Here is an 11,419-nt window from a genome sequence, read left to right on the forward strand (position 1 = left end):
CATAAAGTTGTATTGTAAAGAGCAAAATCGGATTGTTTGCATGATATTAAAATGATTGTAAATTGCACAAACTCGACAAATATTGCTTCTATAATTATATCCAAGGATGGTATTAAAGGGCGTGTTTCTAGAAAACATCAGGTGAGGGGCCCGAGTAGGGGGCACAAAATGTTTTCAGGGGGGGGGACAAAGCCTGGCAAGCTTCTTTCATATTATGTAAATCCATATGTTGTCTACGAAATAGATTCGACCATCCGTACAGGTCTGAAGAATTACGGTTATGTTGGTTCATGTTCAGTCATAAACATACAATTATTTACACAAACATCTAATCATTATTCTGAAGATCAGAGACCAGAACATGAATTATGTTTTTAAGTGATTAATTTTCCACACTTCATTTACCCAATTTAGGTATTAGGCATTGCTCTATTTTTTGGGACGCTGATTGTTTTCTTTCTGTAGTACTTTCCCGAGTACTTGACACTGCCCTATTCTTGGGACGATATCTATGTGGTGTTTTTGCACCACATCTTGTCTTCATTCCGTATCATGCATGGATACAAAGCTCGGCTCTATTGTGGGGACGTTTTGAATGTGATGTTTTCAAGTACTTAAATGGTACCATCTCTTGCACATTGTTCAATATTTGACAGAATTACTCAGCACTGTTCTATATTTTGGAACTCTTTCTATGTGATGGTGTTTTATTTTATGCTCATTGTAAAATATATACAGGTTGTTTTCATTCCGTATCTTGATTATTATATAGATTGTTTTTATTCTGTATATTTGGTACTACTCGGCACTACTCTATTTTTAGGTATATCTTGATATAGATTATTTATGTTATCATCATTGATTATCAGTTTTGAACAATTTAGTTGCCTGAAAGTGACGGAAACTATCTCTCGCTTAGCCTATTGTCGTATCCTTCAATAAATTCTTGGTGGTTGTAGGCGATCTTTCTGAAACAATACAATATTGTCTTAAAAAAGAGATTGAAAAATTAAAATCTGTTTTCAATCACGGGGCAGTTAGATTCATCAAACCTATATCAGCGATTCTAGGCCACCTGGTTGGTTTTGTTTATACATTTGGTTATCATTTAGCCTCTGTTGGCGATTAATGGAACCGGTTTTAGTTGAAATGTTTTTTGAAAATTTACAAATATAAATTTACAAATCAATATACATGTATAGACTTATTACGCCAAAAATTTGTATATTACCATTATTAGATCTTAGTGGTATGTCACCTTTAAAGGCAATGTTGTTTAGCTAGTAAAATCAGTGTTTCAGAACTAAACAGTTCATTACATATAATTTATTCTAAGAAATGAGACTATTGGAGCGATGTATAATAAGGGGTTATTTTTAAGATAAATGGTTTAACTATGAGTCAATTTGATGACACTGTAAGATACTAAAGTGTCAAGAGACAGATTCTCCATTTTTGGGTGTTGATTTGAGTCTTGTATATATGTAAGTGGTCTTCAGAAGTACTAGAAATGTACGAAAATCGAAACTAGTAATTTTTCTATCTTTTTCTATATATGGCTGTGTCCATGAATACATGGCGTCTCAAGAAAAGATGAGTCGTCTTTTCAACTTTCTAATATCGTACCCTATATATGCACTATATTCTTAGAAAAACAACATGAAATGTAATTATCAACTTTGCAAGAGATTTAAGGACGACTGCCCAAAAATTTGTTTTAGTTAATAATTTTGAAAAATATTGTATATATAAATATGACCAAATAAGTTATCTTTTCGCGCGAAAGATATAACGTTAATCAATATAATTTTGAATACCGGTATCTTTTATTTTGTATTTTCATTTTATAGGGTTCCTTGTTATGTGTTTGAAGTACTAAGTGTATTTCCAAAGATTTGAATAAATTGAAATTACCGGACTATCATCCTTTAACTAACAATGTTCTGAAACAGTTAACATTGTTCATACAATATACACGTAGTACATTAACTGTATCATATAATCTGCCATGCATTCAATTGCCTACTGTTTTTAAAACATGATATCTTAAATCATTATGTCTCTATAATCTATTGGGATTGGCTCAGCGAGATAGATGCATGCTCGCTTACCTGAAGGTCCAGACTTAAAGAGACAGTTCCGGCATTTCTGGTGGCTGATTTAGACGTACTAAAACTGAACAAAACTCGCATAATTTCTTCAAATAGGCCGCAAACAAGAATTTTAACTTTTTATTTATTTCGCACACTAGCTTATTTACTCGCTGAAATGTGATGTATCCAAAAGTTGAACGTCTTGTTGACACCGAGACATTTTCCGTCTCAGCTGTGTGAGGGCGAAGTAGGACAGGTTGATTGATATACGATATATTGTATACGAATGACGTACTCAACAGATATTCAAAATAAAAAATCTCTTAAAATCAAGACTGTTTAAACATAGGTAATTATGGATACACATGGATTTGAAGGCTCAAATTTTGATGGTAAGCTGTGGTCAGTATTACTGATTTAGTTTAGCATAGCAATTCGCGTTTCCGGAAACTTCCGCGATACAAGAAGGTGGCTATGGTATAAGACGAAGATCGCAATGGCTTGTCATTGTGAAGATAAAGGATTGATATGCTTCGATAATTGGGATTTGCACATGTAGTCTATTTTGACATGAGCTTTAGCTAAAAGGTCCAATAATAGACATCATCACTAATCATACATGCTGTAGGACTATATACCATATAACTTGATATGCCTCGCTAACTAGAAATTATTCGTGGCGCGCATAACACCTATGTTTTTTTCTAACACACAATGCAACTTGTCTACTGCAATGATTAAAAAAATGCTTCAAATCATTTTATCAGACGATGCCCCGAGTAGGATTACCAAGGTATACATAACAATTTTGATATTCTTCGGTGATTTGTCAGTAAATGTATAGGTAATATAAAGTAAATAACGTCACATTTCTATGTGCTGTTGGCAATCGAGTTGGTGGGTTAACGACGCTGGGACGCTGAGACGCTGTCCAGACAAAATTTCCCTCATTGCGCACTCCCCATTAAAGAAACTCTATTGCACCCCGTTATTATTCCTTATCTACTTCTTACATCTACATCAGATCTTAATGTTGCACCGCATATCAGAAAATATTTAGATGTCACTTCAATTTCTATTGTATCAAGGGGGACAACTCTCTTAAAGCATGCTTTACTACAATTAAATCTCAAGATGTCACCTAGTATTAATAGTTATTTGAACTATAGAGGAATACGTAAACCCGCACTGCATGATATGGAAGTAGGAGCACCAGCGAATACAGTCAATCAGAGCCCTCGAATTATGTCTTAATGTCAACAGATTTTCTGTCGATGGCCCAGATTGACTTACTTGGCTGGCGCAAAATCCAATCAAATCGTTCCAGTTACAACCTTCCGTGATACAAGAATAGTGGCTATTGCATTCAAGTATAAGTCGAAATTATTTCATAGTGAAGATGAAGCAACGTATGCATCCCTAGAGTTGGGGATGTATGGTGGTAATATTTCTCACCATTGATGGCAATATAATGCACCTACTATATCAGGGTCTGAACTATCTCTTCTCCTTCTCCCGATGTTTTTGTTGAGTGTAGACCCCTCTTTTGAATAGTGGCCTTTTCTTGAGACCCGGCCATATTGAAGAGCATTCAAGTCCTTAAATGGATTTTTCATTATTACTTTGCTGTCATTTAGCTCGGAAGTATTATGTACACCATAACCGCTAGAGCATGTGTACATCGCTCGTCTTTTTATTCCACGATTCCAATAACAAGATTTCAGTTTATTTGCTTCTCTGAATAAGAGTGTCACAATGACGAATGGGCACACAAAGAAAGTACTAATAGTGTAAATAAAAACAAATACTTATCAATCCGATATGATTTTAATGAATATCCATCAAATCTGTAACATATTTATAATGCTTTCAAGTAGAGAAGTAATATTATATAAAAATTATAACAAAATAAAATTTCCAGTACAACAATATGTTAGAGATAGTGAGTTCACAATGGCGGTCATTATCAAATTTCATTTAATCAAAGCACATTTATTTATAATATTAGTATACAATATTTCATATAATTAGGAAACAATATTTCATTTATTCAGTAAAGAATATATTACATTTATTCAGTAAATAGTATTTCACTTAATTAGTATACAGTATTTCATATAATTAGTAAACCGTACTTCATTTATTCAATAACTGTATTTCATATAATTAGTAAACCGTATTTCATTTATTCAATAACTGTATTTCATATAATTAGTAAACAGTATTTCATTTTATTGGTAAACAGTATTTCATTTATTCAATGAACAGCATTTCATATAATTAGTAAACAGTATTTCATATAATTAGTAAACAGTATTTCATTTTATTGGTAAACAGTATTTCGTTTATTCAATGAACAGCATTTCATATAATTAGTAAACAATATTTCATTTTATTGGTAAACAGTATTTCGTTTATTCAATGAACAGCATTTCATTTATTCAATGAACAGTATTTCATTTATTCAATGAACAGTATTTCATATAATTAGTAAACAGTATTTCATTTTATTAGTAAACAGTATTTCATTTATTCAATAAACAGTATTTAATTTATTCAATAAACAGTATTTAATTTAATTAGTAAACAGTATTTTGTTTTATTAGTAAACAGTATTTCATTTATTCAATGAACTGTATTTCATTTATTCAATGAACAGTATTTCATATAATTAGTAAACAGTATTTCATTTTATTAGTAAACAGTATTTCATTTATTCAATAAACAGTATTTAATTTATTCAATAAACAGTATTTAATTTAATTAGTAAACAGTATTTTGTTTTATTAGTAAACAGTATTTCATTTATTCAATGAACTGTATTTCATTTATTCAATGAACAGTATTTCATATAATTAGTAAACAGTATTTCATTTTATTAGTAAACAGTATTTCATTTATTCAATAAACAGTATTTAATTTATTCAATAAACAGTATTTAATTTAATTGGTAAACAGAATTTCATTTACTTTGTAAACAGTATTTCATTTATTCAATAAACAGGATTTAATTTAATTAGTAAACAGTATTTCATTTACTTTGTAAACAGTATTTCATTTCAGCTGTTCTATGGGATTCACATCATTGTACAATAATTTATGTATATCAATAAATGTTGATACATTTGATATAAATAAGTAGATTAAGTAGATGTATTTTATAATTTATGTATACGTGTACAATTAGGCTTAAAAGGATTAGAAAAAAAGTTTTTTTATTTCTGTATATGTATCTGTGACACTGACAGCATAAATTTTCACCATTCCAATTAGACTTCTGTGGTTCCTGCAATTCCACTAAAACTAAGTATTTGATGACGTCATTAATCGCCAGGGGCCTTATGAATTGTCACTGACGTCTGACTGAAAATTGAAATGGTGCAAACTGATGCTATCAGTGTCCCCAAAACAAATAGGAAATTCATAAAACCTCTTCAAAATCTCTTTAAGTAAAAAGTACTATGGATATAAACTTTCTAAATTCATCAACTAAACGTTTCGCATACTCAATTGCTCATACATAAATCTATTAAGAGAATGGTATTGCTGCGTGTATGCGCATGTGAAAGTATGAGTAAATAATTTTAGAATTGGTATCCGTAAATTCATACATAATTCATACAAGAATGATCGGAATAATACAAGGGATTTCTGAGACATCAAATTTGATCAAATATAAAATTGTGAAAAAAGAGTTACCTCCCTTCATATAATTAAACAACTCTCAAATATCTCTAATCGTCCTTTTATTTACTATATTATGCCATGCTAAGTCATAAGTTGAAATTTGTTCAAAAAAGCCACAAATCTGTTACCATTTCATGCAGCCAATTTAAACAAAGACAAAAATTTGTAGTAAACATACATACCAAATAAACATTATCAACAATTTGGACTCTCAGAAAAGGGGAAGTTATCATTGTATAATAGAGATATAAATTGATATTTTCTTATAAATGAACTTGTGTTACTGACAAATCAGTACATTGTAGAAAGGTGAGATACATTTACAAACTAGCAAACAGTAGACAATATATTACATGATGCGTATTTTACCAAACAGCAGCTCTGTCAATTACATTTAAATGACGTAAGATACGTAAGATAACCGACATGGCGCAATATAGTTCGACATGTAAATTGTTCACTAAAAATCTGCAGAATATAACAAATTCCAATTTTCATGTCATAATTTTGATAGTGCTATCAATGGCATTGTTTGGTAGTTTGTAAACCTATGTCACCCGTTATATTATTATGCTGTAAATTGATGTTATGTCGAGGTAGAAAATCACCTCATTAATGATTCAAATACTTATAATTAAATCACGCAATATTTCTTCATTCTTCATTTACTGAACGTCGGATATCACAAGGAGATATCGAACAAAACGAATTTGAGGAGGCTATTCTATTCTTGATTAGCGTTGATACTAACTAAATAACCTAAAATTATAATATACAAAACCGTACGCGGTATAGAATCGATTTCTACATTCAATAAACTGTTATTGTCCGTTTCAATGTCACAGTACGGATATCTTATTAAAAATCCTGATTCAAAGCAAAAATTTTTAACACAAGCATTTAGTTGAGGTTTTGCTACCATCAATGCAGATCTTTTTTCCTTCAAAAAGTTATTCAAAATACAAAGAGGATTGAATAAAGGTCACACCGCGAAGCACAAAAAAATCTTGTCTCTATAACGTGGCTATAATGAAAGTCCGCACATATAAAGGCATTACAGCAAAGGGCAAGTTCATAACCTTCGCATTTTTGTTCGCAGCACAATGGTTAGTATACACAATAATTATAGATCCTATAAAAGAACAGCACCATTCATAAATTATTTCAAGGATAATATCCTAATGATTGTTCAAAATTTGTTCCAGCCTGTGGCATTGGCTTATAAGGGAAATGGTCATAATGTTCACGAGGATGGCCGCCAAACATGTTAGCGATCTCAGCGTCTTTACGATTATTATGATCTGGATTGTCTGGCGCTACACCAGGAGGTAGACCTTGTGAACGACCACCCATTTCATACGAAGACTGAGATTTGTTGCTTCCTGACCAGCGATTGGGAGATTCGTATGATCGCTCACCTCTATCGTATATAGGCATGCTGTAACGATTTGGGTTATTTTTGGGATCCTGTCTCGGGTCACCGTAGTACTCTTCTCTAGTATTAGTTTGGCGTCTTTGATACTCGTATTGTTCTATATATCTTCGATCATCTTCTGGTGGATCGTAACGGCCGTGATCTGGTCCATAGTTCCGTTTTTCAAGTCGTGGAGACTCTTGGTTGTATCTCAGATCCTCATTCGCCCAGTTTTTACGGATATTTTGATCGTAAATCTCTCTGTCGTTCTGTGATGGTCGACCTTGAGGATATTTGTAATCGCTGGATTCATCTGATATCATTTTGTCGAATTTCTGTAGAACGTTATCATATTCTACATCATCGGAAGCTTCTGAATGCGGCTTCTCAAAGTGTTTGTCTGGATGTTGCTCCACATTGGGGGATCTTGGTTTCAATTTGACTCCCTGTGGGTTGAAGTTGGTAGGAAGGACTTTGATACCGGCGACAAGATGAGGTGGAACCTTCGCGACTGGCTTGGAAGGAGGTTCTTCATCAACTTTGCTATTACGATCTGGTCCCCTGCCTTCTAAATTAGAAGCTGAATAAACCGGCCCACCACGCTCCTGCAGGGGTGGTCCACGGTCATGAAATCGAGATCCTCGATCATGAGGAGGTGGTCCACGATCCTGTAGAGGACGACCACGCTCATAACCAGGTTGGCTTCCACGGTCGGGTGGAACACCACCGTAAATTGGATTGTATGGATTGTCTCTTCTGTCATCTCTTTGTGGTGGTCCTCCGTATCCAAACCTTTGCCCTGTGGGAGACATTGGTCTAGGACTAGCTGGTTTGTGGGCAACTGGTGGGGGCACCTTGCTGTGTGGACTCGCACCTGGACGTAGTTGCCTTTCATCATATCTACCAGAATCGCCAAGATTTCTTCCACTATATCGACCGTCATTGCTATCTCCAGATCTGTCTCTTGAATGAGCTACAAACGGCTTGTCAAATTCAGCAGAACGTCGATAATCCGTGTTTGGATCCAAATTTTTGTTCCTATCATCTTCAGTAAATTGCTTATGGACGCTTCTCCAAGCGTTATCTATTGGTGACGAATCGTAATCCCAGTCGTGAACTTTTCTCTCGGATTCTTCTCGTCCGCCATCACGTCTGTCGTCATGTCGCTCATCTGGTCGACCATCTCGACGATCATCAAAGGCACCATTTTCTTCACGTGGACGGAAAAAATCGTCTTTCAATTCCATTTGATTGCCTCTGTAAATTGCATAATCACCATATTCAGTTCTAATCACATCACCTTTTTGACCACGATTAAAATTAGTTTCAGTTTGTCTAAAATCACTAATTTCCGGTAATTTCCCGCCACCGGCTTGTAATCCTGATAACAGAGACATCATTTCAGTGACGTCACTCACACTTTCAAACACAAATAGATGACAGTCTAACGCTTTAATTCCTTTAGGTCGTCTTAATACACAAGTTAGCATTGGCGGATGCTGTAACTGCGCAAGAAATTGCAAATTTTTGTCCAAAACAAAGGCACTTTTCTGATCCTTTTGTGTCATTTTACTTTCATCCAACGGCACGAACATGGCATGAGGCTTCTTTTCATTTGTACGCACCATTTGAAATCGAAGTCCTTCAAAGTATATCATTGAATTGATATCAAAGAACACTTCACCACGGCCTGCACCTTCTGAGAAGGTAAAAATGAGTCCACCTGGGATAATTCTTAACTTCACCTGCTGAACTTTGGATTCTTTTTTCTGGCATTTTATATACAGATCTTTAACTGGCGGTTGTATGATACTTAATGCTGTTGGTGGTTTAGAAATGGTGGAGTTACCGAGGTAATCGGCGGTGAAAGTATAACCATCCATCTTGTTCTGAGTTAGCTCTTCATCTAACTGACCCTGATACCGGGGAAGATGATCTTCTTGATCTGAAAGATACAAAAAAAAAAGAATTTTGAATATTTGGTTTTGAAAATCAGGAATATAGGGACTAGCATTAATATTAATATTTGCCTTTAGCCAGGCTTGTAAGCCTGCAAATTCAAACATAGACCATTTCCACCAGTGTATACCTTATTGTATACTGATCTTACGCTAGATTTTTATATTAAAAAGTGACAATGACTACTATCAACCGGTAAATCACTTATCAGAATGAAAATATGTGTACATATTAAGCATGTAATGCTAACTGGCAAACTTTCGTCCGATTTTGATTTACATTCTCAGATCAACTGACTAAAAGTACACCAAATTGGCGTCAAAATGCATCGAATCCTGAGTACAAATAGCAATATGGTCGCCTTCATATTGATCAGAAGATAGAATATGAGTGGGTTCAGATAAGATACGAGAGCATCGATCAAACCAGAATATTTCTGTAGACCAATAATAAAATATCCAGTCTTATTAACACCATGAATATAACTAATAACATATTATACACTTGACAGAATTCAATGATATTACACTGTATCTAGTATTGAGCAGTCTGAAAACGGTCTGGTATTTCTATTTTTTGTACTTACTTAAATAATTCATACACAAAATGTCAGAATGATCATTTCCATGAAACGTTTTAATCATGATTATAGCATGTCAGAATGATCGTATAGTCGTTTACATAATAATTTCAAGAATGGTTGTTTACAGGGTTGTTTTAAGCAAAATAATGATCGTTTATATTATATGTTAAAGCATGATTATGTCGGGTGATCGTTTACACATTATCTTTTAAAACCTGATCATAGCAAGTCAGAATGATCGTTTACACGACATTTTCAGCATGAATATGACATGATAGAATGGTCGATGATGGACAATTTGTTATAAGCATGATTATAACATGTCAAAATGATTGTTTACATGACATGATATTAAGCATATTTATAGTATGTCAGAGTGATCGTTTACAACACATGTCTACATGACAGGTTTTACGAATGATTACAACATATCAGGACGGTCGTTTACAAGACATTTTTAAGAATAATCGTAGTATGATAACATGTCAGATGTTTTAAAGCATGATTATAACAAGTCAGGACGATCGATTACACGACTTATTTTAAGCCTGATCATAGAATGACACGTTTACATGACATGTTAGATCAGTCATTATTTCATCTTTTCCAAACTAAACTGAATCAATTTATCAAAGTAAATCTTGATTTAGAAATTCAGGTTAAAATATTGGTGATCTAGTTAACTTAAGAGCTCTCTGCTCAATTTAATATACATGGTTTCTATAATCATGTAACGTGAATTTAATTCAATTTCACGTTTGAAAAGCCTATAGATGTTGACAAGGAATTGTACGGTACTGGAAATCACACATATAACATAATAAACTTATTATCATTCCTTTAATAACATAACCCATTATACAATAATTAGAAACATTTTAATACAAACTGCCAGAATTGATTTTATAAAATGGAATTATGTTGATATAAATTTACGAAATATCTTCAGGCAGTTGCCAGATTTTTTTACCTTCTGGCATTTTTATCACTTAATAAAATAAATAACATGTATTTACTTTTGAAGGTATTCTACCCTTTAATTATGAGAGTTACTGACTTGATGAATACATCCTGGCTTTAATTGAAGGGATACAGATTGATTTCAGAAAGATGGAGCTTAATTTCAGAAAGATACAGCTTGATTTCAGAAAGATGGAGCTTGATTTCAGAAAGATGGAGCTTGATTTCAGAAAGATACAGCTTGATGTCAGAAAGATACAGCTTGATGTCAGAAAGATACAGCTTGATGTCAGAAAGATACGAGCTTGATGTCAGAGAGATACCAGCTTGATGTCAGAAAGATACAGCTTGATGTCAGAAAGATACAGCTTGATGTCAGAAAGAAACAACTTGATTTCAAAGAGATACACAATTTCATATTACTACATCATAATATCAAAAAGATACAACACGATACCTGGACTAACAGCATGTTATAGAAAAAAGTCAAATGGTCAGATAAGAACAGCGCCAACGTTTCCTTTTCGGATTATTTCGCCCATTTACTTGCAGAAAAACACACAATGTAGTTGTAATGACATTGAAAGTCTATTTGCTATTCTCATTTGTTGTTTACAAAGAAGTCCTTTTCTATGACATTGATGTTTGCTTCAGTTGCTCGGTTGTATAAATGTCTTCTCTATTTATGACAGTGACTCTAAAAAAGACGACTCGTCTTTTTAA

The 11,419-nt window shown here is 33.4% G+C and overlaps 1 protein-coding gene across 1 annotated transcript; it reads right to left on the reverse strand.

Moving 5' to 3' along the window:
* Positions 1 to 6,944: 6,944 nt before the first annotated feature.
* On the reverse strand, positions 6,945 to 10,716 carry LOTGIDRAFT_237497 (hypothetical protein; the record flags this gene model as incomplete). The annotated part of the gene is made up of 2 exons (XM_009046904.1): positions 6,945 to 9,139; positions 10,707 to 10,716. The coding sequence occupies 2 exons, from the start codon at positions 10,714 to 10,716 to the stop codon at positions 6,945 to 6,947; spliced, it is 2,205 nt and encodes a 734-aa protein (XP_009045152.1).
* Positions 10,717 to 11,419: the final 703 nt, after the last annotated feature.

The sequence above is a fragment of the Lottia gigantea genome (genome assembly GCF_000327385.1).
Source record: "Lottia gigantea unplaced genomic scaffold LOTGIsca_108, whole genome shotgun sequence".
Lineage (NCBI taxonomy): Eukaryota > Metazoa > Mollusca > Gastropoda > Lottiidae > Lottia > Lottia gigantea.